The 16,326-nt window shown below is 40.1% G+C and overlaps 1 protein-coding gene across 3 annotated transcripts in view; it reads left to right on the forward strand.

Moving 5' to 3' along the window:
* The window catches only part of LOC114642632 (centromere protein C-like), a 266,767-nt gene that overhangs the window by 120,156 nt on the left and 130,285 nt on the right, over positions 1-16,326 (forward strand). For all 3 annotated transcript variants that reach the window (XM_051928078.1, XM_051928079.1, XM_051928080.1), the window contains one exon: positions 3,622-3,802. In XM_051928078.1, coding sequence (XP_051784038.1) covers positions 3,622-3,802 — 181 coding nt within the window. The remainder of the gene's footprint in view (positions 1-3,621; positions 3,803-16,326) is intronic.

Genomic DNA, 16,326 nt, shown 5'->3' on the forward strand with positions numbered 1-16,326 from the left:
TATTCGCATCATAAAATGATTTCTTCAAAATGTCACATATATTTGTTTTGAGATAATGAATAAAGCTGCAAATTACAGGTGCTTGTTCAATGTAATAGGAACCATAGCACAGAGAGGTGTGTACACTGCAACACAAGTACACATGTCGTAAATGTAGGAAAGGCGCTCCTTGGGTGAGCTATAGCACCTCTTTATGTGAAAACAGCAGTGTCAGATGGGGTAGGGAAGGATCCTGAATGCGATTGAGAGAAAAGTGACTAAACAAAAACAAAGCTAACCTTTACAAATATCATAAATTACACCGGCTGTTACAGACTGAAATCAAATGTATCTTTTTATTCTAAAATAGTAAAAATAACAGCAGTTCACTTCTCAAAAGGGAATCGAGCAGGATCGAACTCGTGACCTTTTGATTCCCAGTCAGCAACTGATACTGTTGCGCCATGGGCCCGTCGTAGTAAATGCATGCCAATGTCGCACACTAAGGCGGCTTTTTTTTTTTTTGTTTGTATTTTTGAATAAAAGCACACTTGTTCTGTCATATTTGTACCTTTCGTGAAAGTGTTTCTTTGATATTTGGACTTCAGGCTTCATACATTTATATAGTTTATGCCTACATTTTGTCATTTACTACTGGAATATGAAAAACGTTTCTGTTTTAAAAATGTGTTTACACTGATTACTGTAGAAAACGGAATACACATGAAATGCGTGTGTTCCAAATAACGATCTGTTATTTCCACTATAAAACTCCACCTTACTCCCAGATAATCAATCAAGGCATGAGCTGGGAGAAGTTCGTGCACGTTCTAAGTCGGTGGGGAGATGGAATAGTCTGCTGTTTGCAGCTTGTCTTTATCTGCACATTTAAAGGACAAAGGACGCTGGTGGAGAGGCGCGGACGGATTTAAGAAGTGATTTAAGGTGGGACGGATCTACGGGTTTTTTCGTAGGCTCTAATAATTCTAGTGTTAACAGGTGGAGGCCACTGACATTTTTCCCTCCTCATCTTTTATGACTGTTTTTTTCACTAGTTTTGCATTTGGGTGCTGTCAGTGTCACTACTGGTAGCATGATGCGGTACCTGGACCCTACAGAGGTCGCAGAGGTAGTTAAACTTCTCCAGGATGGCACATCAATTCATGCCATCACCAGAAGGTTTTCTGTGTTTCCCAGCACAGTCTCAAGGGCATGGAGGAGATTCCAGGAGACCGGCAGTTACTCTAGGACAGCTGGACAGGGCCATAGAATGTCCTTAACCAACCAGCATGACCGGTATCTACTCCTTTGGGCAAGGAGGAACAGGATGAGCACAGCTAGAACTCTACAAAATGACCTCCAGCAGGCCACTGGTGTGAATGTCTTTGACCAAACAATCAGAAACAGACTTCATGAGGGTGGCTGATGGCCCAACGTCCTCTAGTGGACCCTGTGCTCACTGCCCGGCTCCGTGGAGCTCGATAGGCATTTGCCATAGAATGCCAGAATTGGCATGTCCACCACTGGTGCCCTGTGCTTTTCACAGATGAGAGCAGGTTCACCTTGAGCACATGTGACAGACATGAAAGGGTCTGGAGAAGCCGTGGAGAACGTTATGCTGCCTGTAACATTGTTCCACATGACTGGTTTGGTGGTGGGTCAGTGATGGTCTGGGGAGGCATATCCATGGAGTGATACACACACCTCTACAGGCTAGTCAACTGCACCTTGACTGCCATCAGGTATCGGGATGAAATCTTTGGACCCATTGTCAGACCCTACGCTGGTGCAGTGGGTCCTGGGTTCCTCCTGGTGCACGACAATGCCCGGCCTAATGTGACGAGAGTATGCAGGTAGTTCTGGATGATGAAGGAATTGATACCATTGACTGCCCCCCTTGCTCACCTGACCTAAATCCAATAGAACATCTTTGGGACAGTAATGTTTCGGTCCATCTGACGCCACCAGGTTGCACCTCTGACTGTCCAGGAGCTCAGTGATGCCCTGGTCCAGATCTGGGAGAAGATCCCCCTGGACACCATCCATCGTCTCACCCCAAAGTTGTCAGGCATGCATACAAGCACGTGGGGGCCATACGAACTACTGAGTACGATTTGGAGTTGCTGCAATGAAATTTCAGCAAAACAAACTAGCCTGTCGCATCATTTTTTCTCTTTGATTTTCGGGGTGTTTGAATTCAACCCTTTGTAGGTTGATAATTTTCATTGTCAAAAACATTTAAAATAATTTCTACTCTTTTAACAATTCTGGGGAATGGTGGTGGAAGTCAGCCATACATGGAGTACGTTCTAGCTGTATATATCTTAAGCACTTGTTAATTCCACTTAAAATCTTTCATAGATCCCACTTAATCTCATTTGAAACTTTTCATAATGTATCCAGGGAAAGATCCAACTTGCAAGCATTGCCATTTACCTCCAGAATCACTAGGCCATATGTTTTAGGAGTGCACTAAATCAGCATCATTCTGGACAAAAATCTATTTATCAAACAGCCTTGGTGTCATCTTCACTCTTAACCTGTTAACAGCTATATTTGTTGTACTCCCAGATGTCCTCAAAAGTTGATAATGACAAGTTGATTATAATAGCCTATACCACACTACTAACATGTAGATTTTCTCTGCTTAACTGGAAGAATTCCAACTTCCCTTTTATAGTTCAGTGAGTAACTGACATTTTACATAGACATTAGAAAAACTTGAATTCGCTCTTGAAGGATCTGTCCAAAACTTTAGAAAAAAAAAAATTGCAAGACACAATTTTTTTTTTTTTTTTTTTTTAGCTCAAATGTTCATGGGGTTGTGGAAGTTTTTGCATTATTTTTGCCTCCTCTCTCTTTCTCTTTGGAGGGTTTTGAAATCTTACGTTAGGTTTAGCTTTATCTGTGTTTTTATTTTTTAAGCTTCTATGATGTTCTTTCAAGGTTGGTTTTAAAGTAATTTGTGATATTTATGAACTAAGTTCAAGAAATGTTTACTTGAGTTGTACTTTCTTGAAATAAACTTAGTTAAAAATGACAATCCTACAACACGTTAATGGGTTTCAGATCCATTATTTGACTTAGACACTCTAAAACCTTCTATTTCTTTCTTTTCAGCCATTACTTTGTTGATTTACTGTCATTTTCATGTTGCAAGGTCCACTTTCAGTTGTATGCAAATACACATTTTTTTAGAGAAAGTAAGACAACACATTAAAACCCCAAAATATGAAAATGAGCAGTGCATTTCAACCATATATGATAGTAATTTTCAAATTACTCTTTTCATTGTTAAAAGTACAATCACTGATTTACATCTGATTTAAGACCGGAGTATTCCAAATGAAAAACCTATTTCTTTTTGAACAAGCCTTCTAAAGCTTTCTTTTTTTTCTTCTACAGAACCCAGTAAGATTCCTTGTGTAATATTATAATACTGTTATCCTATCTGTTGGTTTTTGTCCTTGTATAAGTTAGGACTGAATAGAAGTTAAACTGGTTGATACTGCACAAACTAAAGTTGAGCCTATAATGTAGTAATCAAGAATGCAACTGTGGGATCCTTCCTCAGCATGTATGGGTTCACCAACTTTACGCAGTAAACAAAATGAGCCATGTTTTTATGTTTGTTTTTTGTAGATAAACAAAATTCATTAAGTTGGGCACAGCTGGAAGAGGAAATTTCTGCAACAACTTATGTAACCCATGATGCACCAGAAACAGAAGGACCCCATTCACCAGTTCATTTGGATAGAGTATTGAATCCTAGAAATGAACATATTCTCACCTTGCCCCAAAATGATCATTTGAACACACACAAGTAAGCTAATAATATTATATGATTACCTTTACACAAAGTCATATGTACTAAGTATTTTAAAGCTTTTAACCTTAAACTATTCCGTTTTTATTAAGTTTTTTTTTGTTTGACATAGGTAAGTTTTTCTTTCCTCTTTTTTTTTTTAAAAAAAAAAGGTTCAATTATATTGCAAATTAAAAAAAAATGTTTTGTATTTTAAATACAAATAGACTATGAAGCATTATTGTAATCAAAGTGAATAGTTTTAACTCCAGTGTTCTCCCCAGAAATTTTTTCCAGCCTGGTGGCATGAAAAAGTAGCTGGGTGGGGCAGGACGGGGAAATTTGGTGGAGGGGAAAATTTAAATGTGCACTATTTTTATTAGTTAATTATTATTAATTATTTTCCAATGCTTAATATGACTTCCTTTTTTTAAGGTTTGACCCTTGTGCCAGAATATTTTTATTAAATTTAAGAAGTATCCAATTCAGGATCCTGCAACACTAACAAAAATTTTAAATAACAATTGTTACGACATAAACCAAGAGGCACAAGTATTGTCGCTTTCGGGAAGAAAAGTGAAAACAATGAAAAAAACAGTATGGGAAACCTAATGAAGAAATATTAAAAAATATTCTTCAAAGCCAACTTGCATATGCAGAAGGTGTCTTCATTTAAATATTTTTCTTTTCTTCCTAGAGGCCCAGTTGTCTGCAGCTTTCCCATAATCTCAGGATCTGGGCCCTCTAAGGAGATCAGCATGAAATTATTTTGCGTGCTTTGATTCATGCGATTTCTCAAACGTGTCTTGATCCTTTTAAGGGCAGAAAACCCCCCTTTCACATTCAGCTGTGCTCACTGGGATCACTAGCCCAACTTGAGCCAATTTGGCTAAATTTGGAAACAACTCTTTGAGCCCCGATGTCGTTGCCATTTTTAGTAAAATCTGTTTTGGACTGAAGTCTTTGTATGATTGACTTCTGATCATTTTTGACGCAACTGTCCATTTTTGCCTGCTACTTTAATATTTTAAAATGGATTAATGATCGAAAAGAATTTCAGCAGACTCACTTGAATCGTGAGCTAGATAGATAGATACTTTTTTAATCCCTAGGGGAAATTCACATACTCCAGCAGCAGCATACTGATAAAAAAAACAATAAGTTAAAGAGTGATAAAAAATACAGGTATAACAGACAATAACTTTGTATAATGTTAACGTTTACCCCCCCCCCCCCCACCCCGGGTGGAATTGAAGAGTTGTAAAGTGTGGGTGTCAGTGGAGCAGGGCAGTGACAGCAGTTTCTCGCCGAAGCTGCTCTTCTGTCTGGAGATGATACTGTTTAGTGGATGCATTGGATTCTCCATGATTGACAGGTGCCTGCTCAGCACCCGTTGCTCTGTCATGGATGTCAAACTGTCCAGCTCCATGCCTACAATAGAGCTTGCCTTCCTCACCAGTTTGTCCAGGCGTGAGGCATCCTTCTTTATGCTGCCTTCCTAGCACAAAACCGCCGAGAAGAGGGCACTCGCCACAACCATCTGATAGAACATCTGCAGCATCTTATTGCAGCTGTTGAAGGACGCCAGCCTTCTAAGGAAGTATATAGTCGGCTCTGTCCTCTCTTGCACAGAGCATCAGTATTGGCAGTCCAGTCCAATTTATCATCCAGCTGCACTCCCAGGTATTTATAGGTCTGCACACAGTCACCTCTGATAATCACGGGGTCCAGGAGGGGCCTGGGCCTCCTAAAATACACCACCAGCTCCTTGGTTTTGCTGGTGTTCAGGTGTAGGTGGTTTGAGTCGCACCATTTAACAAAGTCCTTGATTAGTTTCTTATACTCCTCCTCCTGCCCACTCCTGATGCACCCCATGATAGCAGTGTCATCAGCGAACTTTTGCACGTGGCAGGACTCAGAGTTCTATTGGAATTCCGATGTATATAGGCTGAACAGGACCGGAGAAAGTACAGTCCCCTGCAGCACTCCTGTGTTGCTGACCACAATATCAGACCTGCAGTTCCCGAGACGCACATACTGAGGTCTGTCTGTAAGACAGTCGATGATCCATGCCACCAGGTATGAATCTACTCCCATGTCTGTCATCTTGTCCCTAAGGAGCAGAGCTTGGATGGTGTTGAAGGCGCTAGAGAAGTCTAGAAACATAATTCTTACAGCTCCACTGCCTCTGTCCAAATGGGAGAGGGATCGGTGTAGCATGTAGATGATGGCATCCTCCGCTCCCACCTTCTCCTGGTATGCAAACTGCAGAGGGTCGAGGGCATGGTAGACCTTTGGCCTCAGGTGGTGAAGCAGCAGCCACACCATGGTTTTCATCACATGCGACGTCAGAGCAACAGGCCGGAAGTCATTTAGCTCACTAGGACGTGATACCTTTGGGACTGGGGTGATGCAAGATGTTTTCCAAAGCCTGGGGACTCTCCCCTGTTCCAGGCTCAGGTTGAAGATGCACTGTAGAGGACTCCCCAGCTCCAACGCACAGGCCTTCAGCAGTCGGGGCGATACTCCATCTGGACCTGCTGCTTTGCTGGCACGAAGTCTCCTCAGCTCTCTGCTTACCTGGGCTGCTGTAATTGTGGGTGGGGGGAAACTCTCTCCTATGCTGGTATCAGCAGAAGGATGGGTGGAGGGTGAAGTACTCAGAGGTATGAGTGGGTTAGGATGGTCAAACCTGTTAAAGAAGTTGTTCATCTGGTTTGCTCTCTCCACCTCGATGGTGGCACCCCACTTTGAGCTGCAGCCAGCTTTTTCCTGTACTGCTCTTTCGCCGCCCTGAGCTGGACTCGGAGTTCCTTCTCACGTGCTTGAGCTCATGCTGATCACTGCCTTTAAAAGCCCTTTTCTTCTGGTTCAAAAGGCCCTTGATGTCACTTGTAATCCATGGCTTGTTGATAGCATAGCAGCGTACTGTTCTTACTGGAACTACAATGTCCATGCAGAAGTTGATGTACTCAGTAGTGCAGTCAACAACCTCCTCAATGTTTTCCCTATATGATCCCTGCAGGATATCCCAGTCCATAGTTCCTTGCTCTGCCTCAGGGGACCACTTCCTGAATGAGCATGTGGTTGTAGGTAGCTCCCTCACTCTTGGTTTGTAGTGAGGCTGAAGCAGAACCAGGTTATGATCTGCTTTCCCAAGCGCAGGCAGCGGGGTGGCGCAGTATGCGTCTTTAACGTTTGCATACAGTAGGTCAATAGTCCTATTTCCAGCGTCGCATGGTTAAAATCTCCAGCGATTATCACAAGCGCCTCAGGGTGCTGTGTTTGTAATTTAGCAACAGCGGAATGAATGATGTCACCCGCTATCTCCAGTTTCTGTGAGTTTCTGCATTGAAAACTTTTGAAAAGCTGGAAATAATTGGCATGTCGGGATCTTGCATCTAGGTGCTTGACAACTGTCTCTAGGTATTTATCATATATTGCAGTTGTGAATGACATTACATCACTTTGTATATAAACGATGCGGAGATCTAACCATTCTTCTGCCAGACAATGATGAAGACTTTGAAAATATCTTCCAGGAGTGTCTTTCTACTCCATGATGGACAATTTTGTGGTGAGCAAAATTGGCTTAGTTTTGGTAAGATTGACATCTTGCCTTTGCCAAGCCTTAGATAAGTTGGACAACAAAGGTAAATCATCTGAAACCATCATCAGAGAGGAAACAAAATTGTACATTTTAATACATCTGCTTATCCTTCAGCTGTGGTGTCATTTTGCTCAGTGGCCTCTCTTTCCAGCTCAGCTATCATACACACTCATCATACACAGTCGTAGTGACTGTACTGCAAAGTCATGAGACAGCCACCTAGTGCCACTGGCCATTTTCACCTTAATCTGGGGAATGTTCAGAATATTTTGAATTTCCGTTAAACCAGCCATTCTAACTGAAGAATTTTGGAAGAAATAGAACAGCTGCCTTAAGATATCGTTCAGTTTTGTTAAATAAGGTACAGCAGCTGCTGCTTGGGCACTTGAAAGGGCCAATCGGTGGTTTACACAGTGGCAGTTGACCAAGAGTCCAGATATGTTATCTTTAAGTAGTTTTACCACACCTTTCTGTTTCCCAATCATAACAGCCACTCCATCTCACCCTAGTCCAACCAGATTAGCTGTTTTCAAGCCTAAGAGTGTCCATGGTCTCACTCAGTGTGTTAGTTATAGTCTTTGCCATCAATCATATTGCGGGTTGATACAAAACTAATTCTGACCTCTTTAGTGACCTGGCAAACTTATTTAATGTAAATAATTAATTGTTTTACAAGTGAGATGTCTGTGGTTTCATCACACAGAATACTGAAAAAATTTTCAGCATGTATATTTTTCAGTATGTTAGACTTTATTTCTGATGCTAAGACATCCAGCAGCTTTTGCATTATTCTTTCAGAGGTGTAATGTGCATTTTTACCAACATTGAGATGTTGTAAAAAGGAACATCCCATTTATTTAGTGTTCCAACAGCTTTTCAAACAATGTTGTATGTGATAACTCATTTTTTGCCAACCAATGCATGGATCTTAAAGCTCCCATAAAGGCATCTCTCTGTAAGTTATTTAACACAGATACAGATCTTCAATTTGACCGATTCCAGTTTGCTCTAGTACACGCTTTCCTAAAAGATCAGTAGAAGACTCAATGTGCATTTTACTTTTTTCATGGTCCAGCAAGCTTTCTTTTCAAATTCTTGTGCATGGCACGTTTACCCAAGGTAACTCCCTCCTTGGGGGATGTTTGTTTGAATATTTCATGCACAATGAGCACCACATACCATTTTCTTTGACCATTAGCCAATCACAATCTTTAAACCATTGTTTGTTTATGCCGGATAAGCGGTGCTTAGATTTATCAATTGGCATCGTGTGTACTGAAGAGATTTCCCCTGATGGACCAGCCTCTGCAATGAAATTGCTACATCAGGATTTGACACCACACCTTCATTAGTTTGTGGCATCTGTTTTCTGACATAACTGAGCAGTGTTGTTTTCTGAACACTTTTTTTACTCATGTTGGTAAAACGTTTGAAAAAAATTAAAAGTACCTATGAATAAATAAGACTTTTGAGTGGGAAAGTGGGAGCCTGTTGGATATTCAATGCACACTTGCACTACGGCAGGGCAAGATATGAACAAAAAAAGGAATGGCAAATGGGTCACTTTAACAAAACCCTCAGCAATTCAGTGACAAAACTTGCTCAGGACACTGTGTGCTGCAAGGGTTTCTGCACACATTTTGCAATATGGACGCAGGTCCAAATATGAGCAAATACAAGAATGGCAGATGGGGTCACTTTAACAAAACCCTCAGTATGAGCAAATATAAAAACGGCAGAGGGAGTCACTTTAACAGGAACCACAGTGAGTGCTACAAGGATTTTTGCACACCGAACACACCTAATGCTTAAGCAACTATATATATTGGTTTGCTATGTACTAAACAAGAAGAGCGCAGCTGTACGCTTAGCAGCACTACACAGACTGCACTGACACTGAGAACAGAGACGTCACTGCCTGACGCCGTTTTCCTGATATTTGACAGGCTGGTTCCACTAGTGTTTTTTTTTTTTTGTTTTTTTTTTTGTTTTTTTTTTTCAGTCATCATCTCGCCCGCCCACCTCCACATCCTCTTTGCTTGTGAACTGCTGCTCCACTCCCGCTATTAGCATGTACAGCCCCCTCATGCCCGCCCACCTCTCCATACTCCTTGCTACTGTATTAAGCTGCTCCGCCCCTGCTATTACCATGTACAGCCCCCTCTTGAAAGCCCACCTCCCCATACTTTTCGCTTGCATCGAGTGATTGGCAACATCCTGCCCCGAACCTCTCCCCTCGCCACTTGTGATCCTGCTTCTAAAATATTTGCCCACCCTCCCGCTCGTCCCTTGCCATCTCTGCAGATCAGTACATCTGCCTGTGCCTGTAGATCTGCGGAGGTGACAGCCGGGCGCTCAACTAAATTAGCCAGGTGGAGCGCCCGGCTAAATGACGCTAGGGAGAACACTGAACTCATAAATATTTAATTTTAAAATAATTCCTAGACGTGTTTATATTTAAAACATACAAATTCAGCATTTTTTAATTCATATAGGTAGTGGCCAATCATACATTTGCCTTGTTCATGAAGAATATTAAGCTTTGACTTGGAATAAGTCATAATAAGTTAGATAAGTTTGCTTGAGAGAACAGAAGTATAGAATTTAAGAACATTTTTAAAACATTTATAGGTTAAGGAGAATACAGGCCATCAAAACAGTTTTTTAGTTCAAGTTCAACTTTACTGTTGTGTAGTTGTGCAAGTGCTTACTGAAGGAGGGTGGTGGGCACAAGACTGACTATTTAGCATGGCTGAGTCCTTTCATATTGTACTTTGCTTTTCCAAGGCAATGTGTTTCCCTGGGACACACCTGTGTTGAGGAAGTGATGTCGCCAACCCATACATGCTGGCAATTGCTAAATTGATGTCCCCAGTAGCGTAAGCATTCACATTTGCTATAAACATGCTAAGTTATACAGACTACTTAGCACAGTGTTACTTTTGGCTTGAAGAGTGTCACAAATAGCAATATTTATGAGGATGCCAAAATTAAGACTTGCAGTGCACAGAAACTGCTCATTCAGCAAGAAAATATAGTAGAACCTCTGGTCACGAACATTTCTGAACACGTACAAATTGGGTTACGATCAAAAAGTTTGCCGAAACTTTGCATCTGTTCATGACCACACGCTCTGGTGGCAAACAAAAGCACTGGCGGACAGTTTCCCTATGCGCATTCGTATGCACCAATGATTTGCCATTCTCCGTTTCCCATTTTTTGTTTACGTATACAGGGCCTAACAAAGCAGTTGATGTTGCAAAAGGAGTTACAATGTTTACCAGGCAGAGGCCTCAAGTGCTGGAAGAGGTGGAAAAACTGTTGCTAGTAGGGTTGAACGAGAAGTAACTTGCAGGGGATAGCGTAAGCGAGCCAATCATATGCGAAGGAAGATTCATGGCAGTTTGCTGAAAAAAAATCCTTCGATTGGAGAAGGTGAGGAATTTAAAGCCAGTAGAGGATGGTTTGAAAAGTTTTGCAAGAGAAATGGCATTTAATTTTTTTTTTCCCCCGTGTTTAAAACTCATTATTTAAAAAAAAAAAAAAAAAAAAAGTGTTTACAGCAAGCGGTTTGTAAAGGTCTAGCGCGAACTCTTAATGTCAGTTTCATTTGTTGTTCAAGGTTTTCTCAGTGTTGTTCAATGTTTTTACATTTAGTTTACTATTACACTATGCATTCTATGGTATAATATTTGTGCTTAAAAAAATATATATTTACATACAGTTCATACGGTCTGGAACGGATTAATTGTATTTACATACGATCTTATGGGGAAATTACGTTCTGGTTGAGACAAAATCGGGTCACATCCAGAGTTTTGGAATGAATTACGGTCGTGACCAGAGGTACCACTGTATGCAGTATCTCACTTTTTTACTGTGTTGCTGTGGATCCTGCCTTCCATAAATCATCTTGTTCAATATGACAGCATTTGACCAACGAAACCCTATATGTCTGCCATTACCAGTTTATACATTTATGTTTGCATTTTATGACTTCTTCCTGAGGGTTTTTACCCTGGTGATGTAGGACAAAGTGGGCATTGCCCATTCTGCTAGTCTGCTGTTTTACACCATAACTGTTAAAGTGGCAGACATCCAGCCATGTCTCCCCCACTTACATTCCAAACTAAGTGACTAAATTCCAACTTTTACCAGGATCTCCTTGTACTTCATCTCATAACAAAAGTGTAAATCAGACTTGAACTGACATCTTTACAGAGGCCCCTTTGCAGACTCCTTGAGCCAGACGGTGTGAAATGGACTCAAGCAAGATCAAAGAGCAGTAAATCAATAAATGACAACTCTGATTGACAGATGAACTCACTTTTGAGGAGACACTGATTTTTGAAACTGGAAGTGTCTTTAATCCTCAGGAGAAGTTCTGCATTTCCTTAAAACTTGCTGTACCATTCTTAAGATTCTCTCTGGCTCTCTCCGGAGGCTTAATCAAGGGACCCCTGAGGAATCTCCGGACGATTCCCTAGGGCACTCTGTCCAGGCTCACTCCTGAACACCTTCTCCAAAATGACCGCTCTCTGAAACCTGCTCTCTGAAACTAAACAAATAGTACCCCTTCTCTCTTTGGAAAGCTGAAACTGGCAGTATCTACTCTATGGACCACAAAACTAATATCCAGTCTGCCAAACCAAAGCTTTGTGCTAGTAGTCTGAAAAGGATGAGACGTTGCCATTATTTCAAGACTGGAGCATCACCTTCTAAACTTGTGCCAGAAAGAGTAATGCTTTTCCCTATGAAGTTGCAGATGATACAGAAGCGAGCTTACCTTAGGCAAGCACTGCGCACCACAAACAAAGTCCACTAGAGTAAATTTTATTTAGGGCTGCTTTTAGCACACTTTATTTTTAGGCCGATTAACATTTTACTTTATTACATTTTCTAGCAAGTAATTGTTACTCGTTATACAGACTAAACTATTATAAATTCATTTCAAAGACCAGTCAAGTGTGTTGTCAGCTTATGGTTATAGTTTAGTGTTGCTCAGACACAGCATATAAATTGTGTATATCATTCAAAAAATAAAAATGCTCTAGCATGCCTTTCACTGTTCATTTGGTAGGTAGTTCCCATGCTTCCTGTCACTATTGAGACATGGAAGCTAAATGTGCCTTTTCCTCGTGGTTGTATTTGAAAACAACCCTTTATGAAATGTTTGCTTTCTAGAGTCCATTTTCAAATTTAAAGAAGCATGTTGAAATAATTGCTTTTCTGCTCCTCTTAAGCTATCTTATGTGTCAAAAAACCTTGTCTTTTTAATCTTGTGCAAGCAAGATTTTATATGCACAAGTAATATCTTGAGACTAGAAATTATATATTTTGTGAACAGTGTCCATATGTCGATGCTTACTAGCCCAATCACTGACATGCTAGAGTGAGCCTGGCCATAAAAGTCACTGGTTACAGGAGGAGGCTGTGGGTTCCAGTGAGATCTCGTGCCCTGCAGGTGTCTTACTGTCCCTTTTTAAGCAAGAGCTAATAAAAGGAGTATCAAGTCTCCTTCAAGCAAATTAATATTTTGTTTCTACCTTAAAATCTGAGCTCTCTGAAAGCTAACTGAGCACTGCTCTGCCAACCAGAATCTAGTAAAACCATATTGCCTAAGGAAAGTGTAGGTGACGTATTAAGTGAATATTCTAGTTTTCTGTACAAGGGTGAAATTCGAGTGAAAATACATTTTGTCTTCGCGAATTATTGGATAATTACTGCACATCTGTTATTCTGTCTTCGACTGAATTGCAAAGTGTGACTTTTATTTTCTCAAGCTGTCCTTTTTATTTGTTATGAGATTCAAAAGAAAGCATTTAAATTTAATAGTATTAACAAATGTTCAGAGCATTCTTTAGTAGAATACTGACACACAGATTTATAATTTGCCATTTTATTATGCTGTATTGAAGTTGAATTATTGTAGTTGTGGTAGACGGCTGGGGATCCTGCCCAGCTGGGATGCCTTGAAGAAGGAAGGACCAGGAGAGGGACAATACCTCTGCTGGGCCAAGAGAGGGTAGCTACCCTTGTCTGAATGGGGGCACGGGATCAGAGCCTAGAAGCTCAACCCTGTTGGAGCTTGTGGTCACTGCCAAGGGGCGCCCTGAGAGTAATGACGCAGCCCTGGACAACAGCACTTCTGCCACACCCAGAAGTGTGCAGGAAGATCATTACGGAGCACCTGGAGCACATCCAGGGCATTATAAAAGGGGCCGCCTCACTCCAATCGCTGAGCTGGAGTTGGGAGGATCAGGACAGAGCTTGCAAGGAGAGGAGTATAGGTGGCAAAAAAGTTGGGAAGAGTTGAAAGGACTGTGAGCAATTGTGGCTGTTAATGCATTGTGGGGTGGTGTAAAGGCAAGAGAAGGAAATAAGCGTGTGTGTTTTTGGACATTTGGTGTCTGTCTGTGTTCAGGGGCTGAACTTCCACATAGTGTAATATTAATGCAAGCTGGGAAATGCTTATGTGTGGGAAAATGTTATTCTATAGAATTTAAATTGTCTTTAGGAGTGCTTTAAAAAATATGTATACAGAATATATTAAGAGGCAACCAGCTTGTATACATCTGGTTATGCTGGAGAGCAGGTAACTTAAAGGTAAAATTGGGTACCAAATTGAACAATGAAACACACAGCTTTCTTAATTCTTTGAGAACTCTTGTTAAAAAATAAACAGTAATTTGAAGTTGTTTTACTACTATTTAGTGCAGTAGTAGCTATTCTAAAATTCATCTTTACTTCAGTGTAGTATAATAAACCCAATCTTTGTTGATTTTTTTTCCCCATTTTTTCTTATTTTGTGCATCTATTTAAATGATAATGTTAGCTGTATTTTATTATTCTTCTCTCTGGAGTTGGGTTGCCTTATGTACTTCTGCCAGGTATCCCGATAAAGAAGGGCACAGTGCAAGTTACATCCAAACTAACTAGTACCACACTAGTTTTGACTGCATTTATGTAATGATTGAAGACAGTGACTTTTTTTGCATGAATCATTATTCTGTAGTGCATTTATGTAGCAGAAATGTTATGGGAGTATTGTTTGAAAGTAAAATAAAATATTTTATCCTCTAAACAAAGCCTTGTCATGATTCTAAAAATTACTGTTACTTTTTGTACTCAAGTACTTTTGAATCCATATACTTTTTTTTTTTTTTTTTACTTTTACTCAACGGTTTTTCACTGAAATACTTCTTAACATCAGTGAAAGTAAAAATTTGATGATGCACTTTGACTTTTTCTTTTTTTTTTGTGTGGCTTTCCTAATCAAGTCCAATCAGTATAATCAAACACAGCTGGACTCAAATGAAGGTGATCTCAAGGATGATCAGAAGAAATGGAAAGCACCTGAGTTAAATATATGAGTGTCACAGCAAAGGGTCTGAATACTTAGGACCATGTGATATTTCAGTTTTTCTTTTTTAATAAATCTGCAACAATTTCAAAAATTCTTTTTTTTGTCTGTCAATATGGGGTGCTGTGTGTACATTAATGAGGAAAAAAATTAATTTAAATGATTTTAGCAAATGGCTGCAATATAACAAAGAGTGAAAAATTGAAGGGGGTCTGAATACTTTCCGTACCCACTGTATGTCTGCATGCACTGCAACAAGCACATTGCTTTCACAGAAGGCTAGGTATTTTAGTCTCTAGTTATGCAGTAGTTTCATATTTGGGCACCCTATAAAAAATTAATGTAGGAATGACCTTTCAGAGAGCCAATTAATCCCTGAATTGACTGTCTAAACCAAGAAGAAGTTAAAATATACAAGTGTAAGTAAGAGGTTCTCCCATTTGCGTAGTCATCAGGTAAAATAAGCATAGGTATAGCTCTGCCTCATCCCCTGTTTGTCTGCAGATTTTTGAGATCAGGGCTTGGATTACCACAAAGTAAACAGATCATAAGGAAAAGGATTTGAACTACTACAGAGTAAACAAATCATCATTCATTTACTCTGAGAAACTGATAATATGTGCAGCGTTATTGAAACAGCCAGGCCAAAATCATTTACCACCAAACCAGGAGTACTGTTTTGATAGTGATGATGATGCTGACATTTTGTCCCAAATAGAGAGTTTGATATTGAATGAATAATTGCCTTATCAGGGGGGTTTGGATATATTTGATGACAAGTTAAAACCAAAAATATTTTGTTTGCATTTACTGACACACATACGTCTGCATTTTTATAAACGCTATTCATGAGTGCCATTCTGGGGGCTCTGTTCAATGGAGGGTTAAGGGTGATGATGGACAGTGACCTACAAAAGACATTCCATTCCACAAACCAGTAATTCAGTACAATATACATTTGATAAATTTGTTCAGTGTTACAACTGAGCAACACATAATTCTAATATAGTTAGTTGTACATTTTATTAACATTGCTAACATATTATTCTTCACCATGAGATCTGAAAAGCAAAGCACACAGAGCCAATGAAACACAAGAATTGTATGGAGGACATACTCTGTGGTGTGTGTATGCAGATTTCCCCCCCACTCAGGCACACTCTATTCATGTACTATTTGGAGTTTCAGTTATCTTTGGTCCCAGTGCAAAGGGAGAAGAAAATGTGTGAATTGCAGGAAGGAAACTTCTTGGTAGTGCAAGAAATATCTTCATTCAGACAGGAGCAGTCTTGAACATTGGGACATGTAAATCCTTTTCAGATTTTCTGATGTAAGATATAAATGTGTAATTCATTGTGTTTTGAGTGAAAAATGAAGGATGATTTTGAGAAACATCATGAGAGCATGTCTTTCCAATTTTATTTTCCCAAAACTGTTTTATTTGTCAAATGTTTTATACTTTTCATCCATCCATCCATTTTCCAACCTGCTGAATCCGAACACAGGGTCACGGGGGTCTGCTGGAGCCAATCCCAGCCAACACAGGGCACAAGGCAGGAACCAATCCCG

This window comes from Erpetoichthys calabaricus, chromosome 5, assembly GCF_900747795.2.
Source record: "Erpetoichthys calabaricus chromosome 5, fErpCal1.3, whole genome shotgun sequence".
Taxonomy (NCBI): domain Eukaryota; kingdom Metazoa; phylum Chordata; class Cladistia; order Polypteriformes; family Polypteridae; genus Erpetoichthys; species Erpetoichthys calabaricus.